At 34.2% G+C, this 18713-nt stretch overlaps 2 protein-coding genes across 7 annotated transcripts; one reads left to right on the forward strand and one right to left on the reverse strand.

The window, feature by feature from the left end:
* Positions 1 to 142: 142 nt before the first annotated feature.
* On the forward strand, positions 143 to 11702 carry Unr (cold shock domain-containing Unr). 3 transcript variants are annotated; one of them, XM_046614779.2, is made up of 11 exons: positions 143 to 288; positions 3562 to 5032; positions 5719 to 5898; positions 6525 to 6715; positions 7267 to 7477; positions 7721 to 7950; positions 8060 to 8321; positions 8973 to 9209; positions 9421 to 9623; positions 10541 to 11125; positions 11463 to 11702. In XM_046614779.2, the coding sequence occupies exons 2-11, from the start codon at positions 4640 to 4642 to the stop codon at positions 11629 to 11631; spliced, it is 2661 nt and encodes an 886-aa protein (XP_046470735.1). In that variant the 5' UTR covers positions 143 to 288; positions 3562 to 4639; the 3' UTR covers positions 11632 to 11702. The 3 variants fall into 3 exon arrangements, with proteins under 3 accessions (XP_046470735.1, XP_046470737.1, XP_046470736.1); XM_046614781.2 differs by lacking the exon at positions 143 to 288 and adding an exon at positions 312 to 411; XM_046614780.2 differs by lacking the exon at positions 143 to 288 and adding an exon at positions 476 to 493.
* A 3229-nt stretch (positions 11703 to 14931) lies between these two features.
* Positions 14932 to 18523, reverse strand: LOC124213431 (suppressor APC domain-containing protein 2). 4 transcript variants are annotated; one of them, XR_006881877.2, is made up of 6 exons: positions 17087 to 18522; positions 16878 to 17024; positions 16063 to 16275; positions 15491 to 15633; positions 14991 to 15369; positions 14932 to 14958 (listed from the first exon to the last, which is right to left on the reverse strand). XR_006881877.2 is itself a non-coding variant. In XM_046614785.2 (6 exons), exons 1-6 carry the CDS (start codon positions 17939 to 17941, stop codon positions 15363 to 15365), a joined length of 1293 nt encoding a protein of 430 aa, XP_046470741.1. In that variant the 5' UTR covers positions 17942 to 18522; the 3' UTR covers positions 14932 to 15362. The 4 variants fall into 4 exon arrangements, 3 of the variants coding, with proteins under 3 accessions (XP_046470741.1, XP_046470740.1, XP_046470739.1); XM_046614785.2 differs by having other exon boundaries at positions 14932 to 15369; positions 17087 to 17155; positions 17228 to 18522; XM_046614784.2 differs by having other exon boundaries at positions 14932 to 15369; positions 15486 to 15633; positions 17087 to 18523.
* Between the last annotated feature and the right edge of the window lie 190 nt (positions 18524 to 18713).

Consider the following 18713-nt stretch of genomic DNA (forward strand, 5'->3'; position numbering starts at 1 on the left):
TTGAAAGTTTTGGCTCACGGCCACCTAACATCGAGAATAAGTAGCCGTAAAATATTAAATCTAATTAATCAATTTGTCCATAAATGTTTACGCCGACGTCACCAGTGTTCATACACTTCAAGGGTCCTGGCATCCACTCTATCCCATACACTTTGGGTCCTGGATAATCGATGTATCTCAAGAAGGCTGTGGTTCCGAATCTCTCCGCAGTTGCTCTTGTTTTGTATGTGAATGCTAAATGTTGACATTCAACATGGCGGCATGTCGTCAGTGCTGTGCTGTGTCGTGGTGAGTTTTGTAAAAAAATTTAAGATTATGTGTCTTCGTTACTTTAAATCTAGTTTACAATGTTTTATTTTACAACTTTTAGTACTCTTCAGTAACGCTGCGGCGAGTCTCAATACAAATCAAGTAATATGATATACCAATTAACGGAATGTAGTTAGAAAAAATCTAAATACTCCACAATGAAGCACACACAACACATACATCGGTACAATATTTTGTGAAACTTTCGACTATAAATCAACATACGCGTATCTAAATTGAATTGTTCTGACTGACTAACTGCCGTTCCATCATGGACATTTTACTAACGTACTTTCGTGTGAGGTCAATCATACACCGTTTCTGTGGCCAGGTTGACACTGCTTGCTCCAATTTCTTATACAGCTACTAAAACTAATACAGTTACTATAGCGTTTTGTGCTTGATAAGCACGTTGCAGTTTATCAAATGAGTCAAATGATTTGCATGTCCAATAAGTACTCCGAAAGTAACGTATCCTATTTACTTACATTTTTTTCTAATCACTACCAGTTCACGTCAGTTGCGTAGCCCGCATATCCATTACCAAATAACTTGCAAACATTGCATTCACGACAAGCTCTTGTAATCTACCAAATATTTTGCAATGTTGTTGCTACTATTTCATTGGCTTGAATGTATAACAAATTAAATAATTTCTGATAATGAGTAATGTTTGGTAATATAGATTGAGTCATTTTACATTTGACAGAAAGAGAATTGGTGAAACAATACACTTTTCACAGTTGTTAAATAAATGTATCATCTGCTTCAAAGATAATACCATCTGTCACTGATGTTGTCTAAGATTCAAACGATGACGATGCTCATACTGTTCTAAGTAGCACAGTATGCCAACCTACATTCGCTTTCAATCTATTGAGAGTTCCTTTAATACTTTATTTCAAATTGAATTCAAGAGCAAAGTGCATTTCCAGGTTCTTTTTTATATTACTTGTGTTTGAAATGTCATTGGAGCAAGCAAAATAGGCTAAGTTGAATATTTGCATTCACTTATATATATGCGAAATTTCGATGCAAACCTGTTTAAAGTGGTCCTTGATGGCGCTCGTGTATCAAGACATCTCGGCAAAGATTGAATTAAATTTACAAAAACTTAGAACACTTCATGCAACTCATATTAGACGATGACCATTCCCATTGCTTAATCAGTCACTTAAGTACGTTTGTTTACCTAGATTCGAAATTCAGGTTACTACTGGTATAATTTGTAAGATTCACTCATCATATTCGTCGACGATAATGTAAATTATTGCCAAAAAATCAGAGATTTCTGTTCACGAAAATCTGGAAATTTAAGTTTTTATCTTCAAATGTTTGCCATATCGAATGAGTAAAGATATTTCATGTTTAAGATCCAGTCGATATAATAAGCTGATAGAAGTTACTTATTTCCTATAAATGTTGTCTAATTAACCTGCAATTACTGAACACAGAAAAATCTCAGTTTTTTGATTACTCTTGATTAACTCTGTTTTTTGTCAGCAATGTTTAAAATTTAAATGAACGGGCAAAATTATTCCTTAAAATTTTGGCAACAGGAATCATAAATTAATGTTTTTCAGCCCCTCCCCTACACAAATTTACCATATCAAATTGTAACAATCAATCACTTTTTGGCAACAATATCTCTTTATTATGTGTAGAAAAGGAATAGCGTATAGCCGACTCTCTCGATAGTGCCTCTCGCAATAGGGCCACTTCCCTCAGCAGGATTTCCCACTATTCCAGTTGAATATAGCGTAGCCACAGTTTTGTCAGATACTCTCGCAATACGGCTGGCAATAAAAGTAAATTGTTGGAAGAAAACAGCATAGCCCTTACAGATTTTTGATGGCCCTATTGCGAGAGGCTCAGTTCAAAGCGATATAAATCTACCTCAAGTTCTTTAGTGGAGGTATGCAAATTCTTAGAAATATCATACCCTACACCCCTAGAACCGACGCTGTACTTAGAAAATTGAAAAACTTCAAGCACTGAGTTACTAGAAATATTAGAAAATTGTGTAACAGAAAAGCAGGGGCAACCCTGTAATCCCATTTCTGGAAAGTTAGACAAACAATAATTGATGAAGTTTGTAAAGTCAACATAATGAAACATTATTCTCTCTAAACCATTTTTTTGCAACCTCAGAATTACTTTTAAGAGGCTGAGTTTGCAAAATATGAGTTTAGCTTGCTTTATTACAATTTACTGAATTTCAGGCAATACTAAGATTTCAAAACTGTTTTTCGATTTACTGTTTTATTTCTGACTTTTATCCAATTTTTCGTGCTCAGATTCATCATAGGCATGGTCCATTATAAAAACGTTTAATTCAGTGTACGTAAACGTTAATTTTATCTACTCGTGTTCTAAAGATTTGCATAAATTCTTTTCACCATGTCAATTAGAGAACAGCTCAAATCACATCACTCTGTGTGACTAGCAATACGTTGTAATTTGAGCACATTTATTCAGAACCACTCATTTTTTTAAGTCAGTCTGAAATACTCAAAATACTTCTAAATTTTGATTATGCATCAAGTACTGTTTTTTCTATTTTATCAGCAACGTGAATCATATGACAATTTTCGACACTGTATTATCTAAACATAAATTTTTTACTTTATGCACAAATCCCACATGCACATGATTTTGACAGACACTACGTGTGAATTATTATACCGCGTGTCGCATATGCTAAAATGGTAGGAATTCAGTGTTCCATCAAAACAGACAAAAAATTTTACCCAACGTGAGAACTGACACTGTCAACAAGCTAAAACAGTACACACATTTCTACATTAATGCTTTCTGAAAACATATCGCCGCTAATCATCGTGTTTTCCGTTCATTCAGTTCATTTCTATTTTCTGATCTAGATTATTGCGCTCGAATTTCCAGAGACATCCTATCTATAGTGGCGTGTTTTAAGATGATGATGAAGCATTAAAGCAAAAAAAATTGTTAGTTTTAAGAATATTGGTGAACTTTTGTTTTGTTAGGACAAAAAAAAACAATTCCAGCAATTCCAAAATTTATTCTAATGATTCTGCTAAAAGAAAAAACTATCACAACGAATGAAAACTGTTATAAACAAACTCCTCTTGGTCTAAAAATATTTGAAAATAACAATACTCCAGTTCAATATCTACTTCAACTACTATCCAAAGTATCTTTGATGTAGTATTCCTAAGATTAGATAATATTGGTGTAGTTGATTCATGATTGTATTATTTTTTTTTGTTCCAGATTGTGTAATTGTTAGTTTAGGATATTTTTGAAATCAACGCTCACTGTAAATTCCACATTTAAAAGCTGAAGAAGAAAACGATACTCTAGAATTATTGGAACGACACAACCACACTCAGCACGCATTGAAGACATCTGAGGATTTTCAAGCCAACATTTATCCTTTAAATCTCCAATGTTTTTGATTTATTCCTTTTATAAAGGATGACTGATGTTTAAGAAAAACACAGTTATTCTCGAACAAGCTAAATTTAGTAATTATCAAACAGTTGTTATGATATTATTAATGCAAAGATTCGTGGAAAGTATTGTTCGTATGATATGATGTGTTAAAATATTTTGTACACATATTAATCATTCGAAATACTCATGCTAACCGTATTGTTCGTTTGTAAACTGTGTATGCAACCCGCTTAATGAAAAGGAGCTAGGTACTCTGCGTAGTGGTGACCCTGCGATTGTGATTGCTGCCTTGGCTGGGATTGTGCTAATTTGATCTGTTAATGGGACAAAAGAATTATCCACAATTTGAGAGTGCCAAGTTTGCTAAGAATAAGAACAGCCGTGGTAGTTCTCGTTAAACAATCTACCACAATTAACAAGATACCCGTGTCACCTTCCTCCCTAGTTGCTGGTCACAAGAGAATCTGCATTTCAGCAGCGTTTCCAAACAAAAGGAAAAAAAAAAAAAAAAAACACGCCTTTCTCCCTCTTTGTTAAGTTCTTGTAACGTTGTAATAGTAAACAAATATATAAGGTACCAAGAACCATTCTGTGATATCTATGTTAACACTTAAATAATTGAAAAGACTAAAAGTTCTAAATATAAGTATATATATTGCAAAGGAGCAGAAGCGAAGACAAAAAACACAATTTAAAAAGAAAAAAAAAAAACGACAAAAAAAATAAATAAAATAAAAACGAAAACAAAAAAATTCAAAAGAAGATTAAAAAAAATTAAATAAAATAATTCAAAGTCAAATAATAAATTACCTATAATCGATTGACGGAGATATTTAAAATTAACATAAGAAGAGAACAAAAAAAAAAAACATAAAAACGTTGAAAATTTCAAATAATGTCCAATAATCCTCAGTGGAAAACGTTCCAGCCGCCAATAATGAACTCCGACCCAGCAATACTTGACTACAAATCCATGACCATCCCAAGTCCTAAGGTTGTAGGAGCGCCACACCAATCAGGCGGCGGATACCGCAATGGTACCGGTTACAGCGGAGATCACTTCATGGGTTCACCTCCTAGCTGTGGAAAAAATTCGTCAAGTTATGTAAATTATCCTAGTTCGCAGACATCACCACGTAACGGCACAACTAGATTTCCAATTGGCACGTTCACTGGTATGGAAGGAGGTATTGGTTACACAGGAGAACCTGCGACCAATAATTCGTCTTACCAAGATCAGTCCAACAACCAAGGCACCCGTGAGACTGGAATAATCGAAAAATTATTGGTGAGTCATCATGATCAGCCTCGTCGTACTGTTACGAATGTATTACGGTGTCCGATTTAGTAAAGCTTGAAACTGTTGTGAAATTATTTGACGCTTGCCTTCAGTGTAGTTTATCTCATACATCAGCTTTTCTTCCATTGCTGTGATAATTGCATTGGTCCTTGCTGAGTACGCATGTATCAAACACATATTTTAAACACGAAGGTATCAAAACCGAAAAATGGCCTGTCGAAAGTTCAGAAAGTGACTAAAATTATACAACTTGAATTCGACTAAAACAACGTTTTCTTAACATGGAAACAATTTTTAAGCTATTTTATCATTGCTTTATTAAAAAATACATTCACATTATTCAATATTCAATATTATTGATAGTTGCAGTATCCATTTCTCATGGAAATAAGTGCAGATTCATCGAAATTTTACAAACAATACGATTGTTGTACTAAAAACATTGTCTAAGGCTATGATCTTTTCATAGTTATTCATGAGTGAAATGTGATTTCACCATTTCTTTTTCAATTAATTTTTCCACTGGGTCGAAAATCTGATACATCCTCAAGAGAATGTGTCTAAACGCTGGTAGAACTGGTGTAATTTTGACATTAGTTGAAACATCATCTAACTTCATTTTACTATATACTAATTAACTTATGTTAACTTTGTTTTTTCCATGTGATGCACAGCATTCTTACGGATTTATACAGTGCTGTGAGCGGCAAGCCAGACTGTTTTTTCATTTTAGCCAATTCAGTGGTAATATAGAGCATCTGAAAATTGGAGATCCAGTTGAATTTGAAATGACATATGATCGACGAACAGGAAAACCTATTGCTAGCACCGTGAGCAAGATTGCTCCGGAAGTGGTAAATAACACAATTATTAGCATGAGTCACTTTAAAACCTACTGTAGCAGTTTGCTTCAAGTCCGTTCAATTGTTCCAATAAAGAATATTTTGAATGCATTTTTATAATCTCCAATTGCTGTTGATGACTTGTGTGCGTGGTTTTGCTAATCTGTTGTAGAGAGGAATGGCTACGGAGGTAGATTGAAATTATGATAACTTCTAGAAACCAAATTTACAAGTATGGTCAAAGCTACGAAAAATTTTCTTTTATGAAGATACAATTTCAATCAGCTCTTTTGTGGCAACTCGTTTCCGCAATAGGATAACATACTTACGCACACTAACTTCCAAAAGTAAATGAAGATAATGGAATGATGTTAAAAATGTGCCTGGACTGAGAGCGAACCAAAACTAACAATAAGTTTCACAGATATAACATACAGGCTTACAGTACAAGCTCAAATCTCAATAAAATAAGTAACGTAAATTCTAAAAGTCCTCTCAATCCTTGAGGTAGATTCACATCGAGTTGTCACTGTTTGTGAAGAAATAGACTGAGTGATAACGCAATATAGTATCAAACAATTTGACATGAAATGAATTGATGAATATTTTAAAATGCCGAAAAAAATCATGTATTGCAGGTACTGAGTGAAGAGAGGGTTACTGGCAATGTAACAACAGAGCTACACAGTAGTGGCGATTCACAAGGACGAATTAGCTATGAAAATCGTGGCGAGTGTTTCTTCCTGCCTTATACCAAAGATGATGTAGAAGGAAACGTCACTCTGCGTGCGGGTGACAAAGTGTCTTTTCAAATTGCTACTAATCAACGGTTAGTGTTGGTTGTGATTTTATGTACACCGTTTACTGACTTACAGATGTTTATAAACTTGCAGTTATTTTCACAATCAATTTTCACAGAATCTAAAATAAAATATAAAGTTGCGTGGTGGTCGTGAAGTAATTTTTCGTTCTTAGAATTGTAAAATCTCAAATGCTTAATGGTCATAAAAAGTGCGAGCTTCTTGACAGATCTTTAAAATTTTTTCTGAATTCTTGACTGTTGGGTTTGTTTCTCATTTAAGAAAGGTATCTACTTCCGCCCTTGCGAAAAAGATGGGGAACTGCTCTCAGAGTTTCAGGACTCAGAAACTAACACCTTAAGTTCTGTTTGATTTTTATTGTTCATTGCCTTCTTTAGTATTTAATCTATAGTTTGAATAGTTCTTTGTCAACTTCAACTTATAGAATTCACTTTGAACCTAATCTAAATTATAATACCATTTTAATGATTCAATTTAATCACAAACAATAATAGCTACCTAAGTGCACTAACAATTTACCTGTAATGGTATTAAGTATGAGAGTTTTTACATATTTCAGAGGTAACTTGGGTGCTTGTCATGTCAGACTTGAAAATCCAGCCCATCCTGTCCGTTACCGCGGAGTAGTTTGTTCAATGAAAGAAAGTTTTGGCTTCATTGAACGAGCCGACGTTGTCAAAGAGATTTTCTTCCACTTTAGTGAGGCCAAATCAATGAAAGATGAGTTAAGGCTGGGAGATGATGTAGAATTCATCATACAAACGCGAAATGTAAGTTCATTTATTACAACTAAATTCAAGCTGAAAAATAAATCAGTACATATGGTGTCACTTAATATGAAAGATGCAGAATTAATGAGAAAATATTCTTTATCAATTTGGTGACATAACAAAGTTTTAAGCAGTGTGGTGGTTTCACGATCAGAAATTTAGAGTTCAATCAGTCGTAAATGGAGAATTTTGTAATTTTATAATCAGCAAAAAGTGTATTTGTGTCCTTATCAATTTTTTTAGGGCAAAGAAGTCGCATGCAATATTACTAAATTACCACCAGGATCTATTGTCTTTGAAGAAGTTGGTAATGAAGTTGTAAAAGGACAAGTATTGAAACCTTTGGAGCGAGGTACAGCTGCACGTCATCAAAACGATCCATTGCCTGGTCGAATCAGATATAGAGCACCGGACCACTCTGAAGTCGAAGTGCCATTCGGGGATAAGGATCAGAAGGGCGATTTTACATTGAGGTGAAATGTGATATATGAAATGATAAGCAAATAATCTTGAGGTTTATTCTTATGTAGATTGAGTATTGAAATTGTCGTTTTCTTAAAAATAATCTAATTTTCTTTTTAGGCATGGTGATTGGGTTCAGTTTCGCATTGCAACTGATACTAGAGACCAACTGAAAAGAGCCACAGAAATCTCTTTACTCCCTGAATCTTTTTCTGTGTCAGGAGAACGCCGTGAGCAAGGCATCATTGCTGCACTAAAAGAGGGTTTTGGATTTATACGTTGCGTTGACCGAGACGCAAAACTTTTCTTCCATTTCAATGAAGTTCTGGATGTAGATAGAGAAATCAGTGTGAATGATGAAGTCGAATTCACAGTTATACAAGTATAAATTTTATATTTATAAATTCTGTCTAACCGACCGACATATCTAAAAGAATAAAAGGCTGCCAAGTTTTCATTTAAACCTAAAGTATACAATTAGTGAGAGATTAACAGTAACGTCTAATAACTTTAATTTTTTAGAATATTTACGAAAGAGATATGATATCTGTTTTCTCTGATTAACATTTGCTGCTGTACAGAGACTTGACATTGGCAGACTTTTTTTCTTTACAAGTCACAGATATGATGAATTTAAACATTCACACGTTGTTAGACTTATAGAGAACTTATACAGAATATTTACTTTTTTTTTTAATGTACGGATTACAATTGAATCTATATTCAATAGTAAATGCTGAAAGTTTCAGTATACATTTTCAAAAATTCACAAAGAAATTTGAGAAGTTCAACACGTAAGAGATATCGTTAACTGTGCGTCTCAGTGTTGACCTAACTTGTTGGCATACGTTGATCATCCATGATTCTCTCATATTTTCGATTTTGATGATTTTCAAAGCAGGACTAACCATAAATACAGTTCGGGATTATTCCACAAAAAACTCCAATAAATTTGCAGACATTTTGATATCAACCTGATGGAGCCAGGAATTTGAACTTTATTGATATATAAATTTTGATGTTTCTTATTTAGGATCCCTCATCATCATTCTCCAATTCTCGACAAAGCGCAATTAGATTGACACATCTGCCATCAGGTAGTGTTCAATTTGAAAGTGTTATAGAAACAACTGTACCAGGTAGTATAGTTCAGGATATTAATGGCATTGAACCTGGCCTTATTGGTTATTTAAAAGATGGCCAACAAAAGAATATCATCTTTTTCACAAAAGACTGTGACCCAAAAAGTATTCCAAGGCTTGGTGACAAGGTGAGAAAGTTTCGTTAACTTGATACCTTTACTTTTATAAAAAAACATTATGTTTTTCTTCAATTGTCCTATGTGTGGTTCTGTTTCTCTAATTTCGTTCTGATACGTCGTCAATCCCAGTCAATAAATTTATTCATTTTAAATTTTCTTGAAAATTTTCGAACAGTGAGTACTTTAAAATTGAAATTATCCCAGAAAATTTCTATTCCAGGTCACATTCAACATTTGCCAAGTGAAGCGAAATAAAGAACTTGTCGCCGTAGACATATCATTAACCAATTCGAACGAAAAAACTCAGAATGGAAATAAGAAATCAAATGGCTCAATCATCCAAGGCTTTATTGCTGCCCTCAAGGATGGATTTGGCTTCATTGAGACTGTGAATCACGAAAGGGAAATATTTTTTCACTTCAGGTAAAACAAATTAAAATGACATACTTTGCCAATGGCTTGCAAAATTATATACACTTTGAAGTGCTGATTATATTTTTTGTATGGCTTGTATTTATCTAGCAAAAACACAATATTAAATTTCATTTACGAAATTCGCGTGCAGTGTTGAGATATTTTCTTTCTAATATATTGTAGACACGATCATAAATTTTATTATAGATGTCAGACGACGTAAGTAGGTAGAAATTGCATTTCTTTCCTATATCCAACATAGTGAAAACGCTAGTAGAGAATATATATGTATACATGTGTTCCATTTTTCTAGATTTAGACTTTTTTTTCTTTTTTCCAAAAATCAGTAATGAAAGTTCAAAATATTAATTTTGACAACTCTGCCAAAGTATTTCTAATAAATATTTCACTCAACTGTCGAAAAAAAAAGGAAAAAAGAATAAAAAATTGAAATGACTTATTGTTTGAACCGAAATAGCTCCCGTATGTTTTAATTTGATGTTGAGATGAGCATTATCAATCTTCAGCCTATCGAGTGGTTCCTAATCGTTGTCCCTTTGCACTTAGATATATTTAAAACTGAATATATGTTAAGATTGCGAGTATCGGTTAAATTTACTGAACAGATCTGATGTCCAGGAAATATAAATTTAGCTCTCTACAATTTCCAATTCGTTTGATGGTATAGAATTGGTTTATTATAGAACACTGTCATTTTCTTTGTGCCCTTACCTTCTACTGTCTATATAAAACTCGTCACGCTGTTCTCACAATGGTTCCCAATATTTACCTATGTACCATTACCATACCAACAGCTTTAGTGCTAAATCAGACAATAGGAGAATTTTTTTTTAGATTATATACTAAACTTATCGTAAATATTATCAAATCTTATCATCGAAGTAAAATCTTGAATTTATGTCCAGTAATTTTGACGGTGAAGCTAACACTTTGGAGTTGGGAGCTGACGTTGAGTGTACTATTGGCACTGGAAACGGCCGAGGTACAGGTGGTTGTGCAGCTGCGGAATTTGTACGATTAGTACCTCGCGGAACAATCCCTAGGCCTGTATGTACTGGGGAAGTACTAGATGGTACAGTTGTACGACCTCTGAGAAGCGCTAATCCTGACCAAGTTGAATATGCTGGGCTAATCAAAATAAATCCTACTACTGAAGACGAAGAGACACCAGAATATGAATTTGGAATCATGGGTCTTGTGAATAAACGTGAACTGTTACAGTCCGGTGATCCAGTTCAATTACAGGTAGATGCAGCAGGGCATGCTTGTAATATTGTAGCTGTACGCAAAAAACGAAGAGCAACAGTTGATGCAGTTAAAGGTCCATTTGGATTTCTTGCATACGAAGTTGATGAGGGAAAAAAATTATTTTTCCACATGAGCGAAGTTAGGGATCACGCTACTCTTCAACCTGGTGACCAGGTTGAATTTGTTTTGGTAACAAATCAGCGTACAGGAAAATCATCGGCATGCAACGTGACCCGTTTAAGGTAATTAAATATGACAACAAAAATTTCTTAAATAACACAAATAATGTAGTTTTCCGTATATTTCATTGGTAGATTGCAGTTTTCTAAATCTGAGATTACAGAAAAAAAACTCTTTAAAAATATGCTGAACTTTCAGGACAGATATGAAAAATGATCATTTTTTAACCAGTTTCACTTCAAATTTTCGAAGTCAACTATGTTCTTGGTACTAACATTACATGGGCTCTGGTCTAAATATTTATCGTTGTGTGTGATCTGTAGAAATGTAATGGAATCATAAATAATAAATTTAATAATATATAATAGCAATCATTGATTGAATTCTTGTAATTTACAGTGACGTAGTCCAACAGCGGCCTGAACGGCTGATAAGCCGTCTGCGTACTATTTCATTAGAAGATACAGGCCCAAAATTAACAGTTGTTAGACAACCACGAGGCCCGGATGGTACTCGAGGATTTGGCCAGGAGAGACCTCCCCACATTCCTGGCGCTATTCAAGAATAATCTTGTACCCTACCGATGATTATTTATCCAAATTGTACCTACATTAAATATTTTTAGTCCATGCACTTGAATGCCGAGATTATTATTATGAACGTAAAGGTAACCAAATTGAAAATAACAATTAACAATAATAACATTATTAATAATAACTATCGTAATAATAATAATCGGCAATTCGGACGTTAAAATTATCAGAAACAACGAGTCATTTTATCTCCATAAAGGTAAAAAAGGGGGCAGTTAGTCCAATCCATGATTTGAAATAAACTTTGCTTCTGTAGCTACAATTTTTATGCTGATTTGTTTTCTACCGTTTTGCAAGTATACAAAAACTTGTTCCGCAATGTTTTTCGTTCGTCTTTTTTTCTTTCTTCTTTTTTTTTTTTTTGTACACAATGTAAAACCCATAGTTATCGCAAATGTTGCATCTGATAACTATTTCAATTTGATGCAGTCAGATAAGTCTGAAAAAAAAATTGGAGTTTGTAAGTTAAAAAAGTTTATTTAAATTGGGTTGCAAAATGAATAGGACCCGGTGTTTGGCTGTATGATAACCATCCAGCTGGGCCTGGCATAGATTGCCATGTTCTAAAATCAACGTTTCCTGTTTGACTTTGTAAAAATATACTTACATGTTGATACAAGTTTTATTTATATCGATTTGTTTGGACTATTTGTGCTACCCAGAGATATACACTCACTGAGATTAGGCATATTATAGTACAATCACACACATGCTGTGTATGTGTATGATCGAAATGGTTCACCATGTCTTAAATGAGAAAAATGCATGACTGAGCTAATGGATTATCTATTTAAGTGAATGATGATCATAATGATGAAGATAATCGAAATGATGAAAGCGATAAAGATGCACAAATGTGCGTCTCCATTATATAAATTACTGTATCGCGAAATCAATTAATGAAATGTTTACGAATTTGTACAATACAAACCGAAAAAAAAAATAATAAGAACCAAGAAAATATAAGTTAAATCTGGCCAATCGTTTGTCGTAGATAATATATTTTATACACAATACGTACACACACTTCATGCATATTTACGTGTATACATGAGTGCTGTGTTGGTGTTGACACGCGCATGCGCTCGTTCAAGTGTATATATTTATTTGACATATTATATATATTACATATGTAGGAATAAATATATATACATGATTCACGTACCAAGCTTGAAATCGTCAATTTCGCGGATTGTACAGCAATTTTTATACAAAGCACAAAGGGTACAAACTATTTTGTACCAAGTCCGAATTATTGTACTTGGTACAATAATTTTCAAACAGTTTGAGCTATGCACAAAATTGCTATATCAAACAGTGAATATCAAAGTCTCGCGTAACTTGGTACCAGACTTCTTGTACATACAAAACCCAAAAGAAACGTATAGATAGATTAGAGCGGAACAAAAAAAAATTCCTTTTCGATATCAGTCTTCCCTATACATTGAAAAGTTGTACTCTCTAACTCTAAACACCCACCTGAAAGAATGTTGGGTTTATATTAAATGCCACTCTTTGGTCATGAATGTTTATTATCCATATAATTGAAATATAGTGGTCCTTTGGGAACAGAAAGATGCAGTCCCATAGAAAAAAATTCTTTTGGGCGGGTTTCCAAAATTCAGAATACAACTTCTCGAAGTATAGAGAAAATTGATTTCGATAATCCCATTTTTTCGTTTCATTCTAATGTATACATGTGTATGTGTGTATGTATGTATGTATATACATATGTATACACACACACCTATGTACGAAGATAAATTCTCAAGTTCCTGATGCAGTCTCGTGTTGTCAAATCAAATTAGTATTATACATGCAGTGAAAATATGATGAAATTATTAATCGTCTATAAAAGAAATTTAATCATTCACATTTTATAAGTTTGCCATTACGACTGTGAACGATATAGACGTGGCACTACTTAGAAATAGACGAAAGAATAACATAATCATGTAATACATACACAAGCACGATACAAATTAAGCGCTTGTCCTAAGGCCCATAGATCCAACACATCATATGCATACATACTGTAAAACTATTGGTGAAAAATAAACATATGAAGCATCAACGAAATATTTCGTACTTCATAGTATTTTATTTGACGAATACTTGTATGCGTATAGTTATTCATCATATCCACATTCTCTCAAGCTTCAAAAGGTTCCAATAGTAAAGTGGAGTAATTAGTATTTTATGATAGCAATGTGATATTCAATGAGTGTAGCAAATAGTGTTTAAGTCGAATACAAAGCAGAATTAAAATTTAGGTGAAGCTTGTAGACCACCAAGTAAAAGTTTGGTAAAAGTCAATCAAGCATATCTTGAGTGTTGTGCTTCTATGTGTTGTAGGACTTGTGAAAAAAAGCGAAACAAGCACAATGAAAGGCTATTTATCCATATCCTCGTTCTTCCAAATTTCCCATAGGCTTAAGGCATAAGGAAGATGTCTCAATTCGTGACGTTCGCGTATATGCATTTCGACCTGGGTGTTTAAAATTGTAGGAGGAATTTCAACATTTTATTTTTTATTAGAGACGTAAAACACGTGAAGAACTCAAATCTGCTCTACAGCAAAAATGGACTTACGCACCACTTCAAGTATTTCCAGCTCGTTTTTGGGAAAGAGGGGCAAAGCGTCTGGTTCGAGCTGTCGGAAATCGCAAAATTAGGTAAGAGTTAAAGTAATTTCTTCATAATCAATTTCAGTTTTTAAATTAAAATTATGTGGATACTATTTGCACGAATAACGCGATCAATGCAACATAATTTCTAATTTCGAACATTGGTCGTGCTAAAATTTTCGTACCCAGCGTTGATTTTTGAATTATCGTAAATCCGAAAACGTACAAACTAATGTTGGTGACGCACGCTATAATCAAACTACATGCAAAAAGTTGTGTTTCGCGTTGAAATATATACTTTATTAGCATATTCCCTTACCATTTTTGTTTCTATATTCTCTCTGGAATTAAGGATGTCTATTTACGCAACTTGTACATGTGTCATAAGAATGCATTTTAAAAACGCTTCATAAGATACTAAAATTTTAAATGAACGGTACTGATAAGCATCTTGAATATTTGCATCATTTTTATACCGTGGCTAAAGAAAATGTAACCAAAATTTTAAATTTTGCCATACATTTTTTTTTTAAACTAACGCGAAGCTATTCACATCCTGAATGTTAAGAATTATTACGCAAAGGAAGTTGAAATAATAACGTATTGAATGTCGTTGATCTCAATGAAGTCGTGGAAACATACTCGAACTGTGTGTACTACCATTTATGTACATTTCTGTAGTATATAAATGTTACAAAAATAATTACGTTCTATCAATAAGATTAGAAATAATGAAAGTCTCGTTATAATAACTAATTAAATGAAACTATGCTAAAAAACTTTTATTTATAAATTACTCAATAGATATTGTTGCAAAACAATTAATTTTACAACAATTTTCACAGTCATAAATTAGTGTTTTACAAAGGTAAATCACCGTACCTGTGAATCAGTAATAATTATCAACCTTATCGACTTTTTAATCTATTGTACAAATAGACTTATTACAATAAATACCCCATGTATCTTTATAATATGAAAATTGGCTTCGGCTCAGGAAGTTTCCTTTTCTGGACGGAATATTATCTTTTTGAAACGATAAGTGCTTGGTTCAGGAAATCAGATCGTGAAAGTAGTCACTAAATGCTGGAATAAATAAATCAGAGTTGGCTAAGTGAATTTGTAAGGGTTGAGTAATTTTAACCAATTAGAAATATATTCATATACATTTTTGCACAATATAAATAAATATCTTTTAGTACCTTACATGAATGTCTGATCGTGTGGCTCATGGATCATAGTCGATCTTCGAGGTTGACTCATTCCCGACTGCCGATTATAAACTTCACGCATTAAATTGTCTTTTTCTTGTTCTAATATGGCGATACGTTGACTTTTCTTATTTACTTCCTGAAAATTAGGACTTCAATTAGATGTCTCCTATAATCCATCTCGAATAATTTTTAAATACAACTATAGAAAAATTTTTTATATTTAAGAGCCGGCATTTTATTTTGGTTTGAATTTTTTAATTTCCAGCTTTTAGGACTCCTTGCTTACATAAAAAAACTACCATAAATACAAACTATAATAAAATGCTGGTTAGCTTCAGATTTCAGCTGCTAAGCGTGTGACACAATGTTCAGAGCTTCGAATGATTATTTATCAAAGAGTGGTTCAGCATTAAAGAAAAAAAAATAAAAAGATTAAATTAAATCAGACAGAGCCTGTTTCTTGTTGGGTTTTTACGCTTGACAGTTGAAACCTGCAGCTGACTTCACCACTGTAACAATAACTAATACCAAAATATGAAGTACAAAAAAATACAAGAAACAATACCTCCGTTAATCTGTGGTTTTGTTGTTTAAGTCGGGATACTATATCTTGATGCAATTGCGCCGTAGTAGGATGGCTGATAACAGCTAAATTCATATGTAGTGGTAAGCCACCACGTTCCCAGCTACTTATTAATGCCGCGAGATGCCGGTTAACTTCGAGTACTCTTGCTCGTTGCAGTTCCAACCTTTCCTGCTGAGCTTCAGTCCATTGTTCCTGATATTTTTAAAATGACAAAAAATTACATGCCATAACAGATGTCGAAAAAAATATATTTTTCACACTTTGTAATATGAGAAGCACTAGTTTTATTGACAATTCTCTAGAACTATCCAGAAAATCAGGGTGGAAATCATGGAGAAAAAAGGGGACCATCCAGGAATTTGAAACGTACAGAAAAAAAATAAGGCGGATTTAAGCAATATATAGTTGGACAATTCATAGTTAATATTCCTCAGGCTATCTGCTTCACAGTTTAAGATAATTAGGTTGTCCAATTTAGAGTTTTTGAAGTCGGATTTTCGTTTCTCAAATTTACAGTAACCTAGTCATCCATGTCATAGTTTTTGAATTCTGAGTCAGCTGCTTGATGTTTTTTGCACTCCAAGCGGTCAAATACTACGAAGCAGAGAAGGAACCATGATGTAAATTACTTAAATGTTAGAAACCATGCAGCAGATGACCTGGACAAGAAAAACCATAAAGTGGATGACCTGGAGAAAAAAACCATAAAGTGCATGACCTGGACACCAAAAAAGACACAGTGGAGGGACCTGTATGCAATTAATGACGATGTGGAGAATTTTTAATCTCCTTACCACATGTGAACCCACGCGACCCACGTGTTTAATTTTTTCTTGAGTTGCAGAAATCTGTTTGAGGTACCATTCACGAGTTTTGTCAACAGCAGTCAGACCCTGCAGCAGCACATCTTTTTCTTGTTCGATCTGTTTCATCCGTTTCATCTGCAAAGTTCACCTGATTGTAGCATTGTTTGATATACATTGGAAAGGAGAAAGGGATTTACCATATTATAATCAATACCGTTCTGCAACGTATGTCGTCTAGGCTCACGGCGCCGCCCCAATGATTTTTTCTGTTGAACATTGATCTGATTATTTTGTGTATCTACAGCTTTCCCATCACCCAAAACTCGCGCTGTTCTTACAAGACTTCTCGGATCCGCTTGATAATTCATTGCACTGACTTGTCTCTTTTCAAGTGACTTTTCGTCCCCCATCATCAAACCCATCTGCCAATTTTGCAATGCAGTTCGAATCTCAGATTTGTCAATGTTTCTTTCAAAATTCACACCCAACGAGGCTCTTCCTTCTAATCCAGCTCCGGTTCTTGGAGGTTTTGGTGGTCCGTATGGCTTTGTTATTTTTGGTTCCGGCACAGTTCTGTTATCAACTGCTTCCAGTGCAACATTACTTTCTTTACGACCTCCCAGAAGTTGTGGCATACTAAGGGTTCGCTGCTGGGCGATTGCATTATTGGGATGAATTGTGGCTGTGTTTGGAGAAGTCCAAGGTACTTTGTTTTGCCCATCGACAATTGAGACAGGAGCGGATGGTGGTCTGTTTTGTGGTACTTCTAACTTGTTAGCTTCTGCTTCAGATTTAATTTGTAGCAAACAAATTTTAAGGCCAGTGCAAAACCGTTCAAAAGATAGAAGACCATTGACTGGTGTAACTTTCTTCAGGCTTTCTAATACCCCTTTGGGCAAGCCCTGCGTACCGTCGTCTTGCCACCTCTCTTGAATATCAGCAAATTTAACAAATCCACTACGCTCATCGTCCATTATGTCAAATAAGGTTCTCATTGCAGAGACAAAGCCTTTTGGCAACCCGTCTAGGTTTGCAGACTGTATTTGAGCCATGGTTGGGCAATATTGTAAAGAATTGTACTTAATAAGACTATTATTGGCACTAAATGTACAGGTGATACCCTCTTCTACTTCATGGTAGTCACTAGCCAAGAAAGAGTTGGTGTGTCGGAAGCGACAGTAGAATTAATTTATTTTTGTTTATTAGTTTCTATCAGTAGTAGAATAGATGAACAAACGATTAATCCAGGAAGTAAAGATGTTAGCTATTTTGAAAAAGGTCAGTAGTATTATACCAACGTTGCACGAGTTTTCTTTGACGTTTAAACTGCGAACAACACGCCACGTTCGAGAACGCGAAGAATACATGAATTGAACTTGCAATTAAAGGTTAGAATAATAAACGAACTGATTACGGATTCTTAGGTACAAATTTAAGGTTTAATCTATACACAACACGAAAATATAAAGTGCTATTTCGAACAAGTGTTTGTATTATATCCTCGGTCTTTGACTGACAATGAGCATATTTAAAGACTGTGGCGTTTATACCAGTTTATACAGATAAGTCCCGGAACTCCTGTAGCTTACTACAGGTGGCTGTGTACCTCACCTAGGGCGTTGACCGAAGATATTTAAAGACTGTCAACCATATGAACTCTGATCACGGTCGTTATATGTCGCGAAACTCTGGATGTGGGTGCGGGCCGCGTAACCAAGATCCCTTATATCCTGTCGGTTATGCTTCACAAGTTGTCCGCTGGACGTGTGGCGCTTCAATATTGGTTAGTAGACAGTGACACTAGAAAAGAAATTACAGTATTCT

The sequence above is a fragment of the Neodiprion pinetum genome, chromosome 2 (genome assembly GCF_021155775.2).
Source record: "Neodiprion pinetum isolate iyNeoPine1 chromosome 2, iyNeoPine1.2, whole genome shotgun sequence".
In the NCBI taxonomy this organism is placed as follows: Eukaryota; Metazoa; Arthropoda; class Insecta; order Hymenoptera; family Diprionidae; genus Neodiprion; species Neodiprion pinetum.

Bases quoted from the DNA above. Each gene is read 5' to 3' on its own strand.
- Unr (XM_046614779.2), top strand. From the start codon at position 4,640: ATGTCCAATAATCCTCAGTGGAAAACGTTCCAGCCGCCAATAATGAAC. The intron at 7,951-8,059 runs GTGAAATGTGAT...TTTTCTTTTTAG, and splicing joins AAGGGCGATTTTACATTGAG to GCATGGTGATTGGGTTCAGT. The intron at 9,624-10,540 runs GTAAAACAAATT...ATTTATGTCCAG, and splicing joins GAAATATTTTTTCACTTCAG to TAATTTTGACGGTGAAGCTA.
- LOC124213431 (XM_046614783.2), bottom strand. From the start codon at position 17,941: ATGGCTCAAATACAGTCTGCAAACCTAGACGGGTTGCCAAAAGGCTTT. The intron at 16,276-16,877 runs GTAAGGAGATTA...TAAAAATATCAG, and splicing joins GTCGCGTGGGTTCACATGTG to GAACAATGGACTGAAGCTCA. The intron at 15,634-16,062 runs GTATTGTTTCTT...CCTAATTTTCAG, and splicing joins AAAACCACAGATTAACGGAG to GAAGTAAATAAGAAAAGTCA.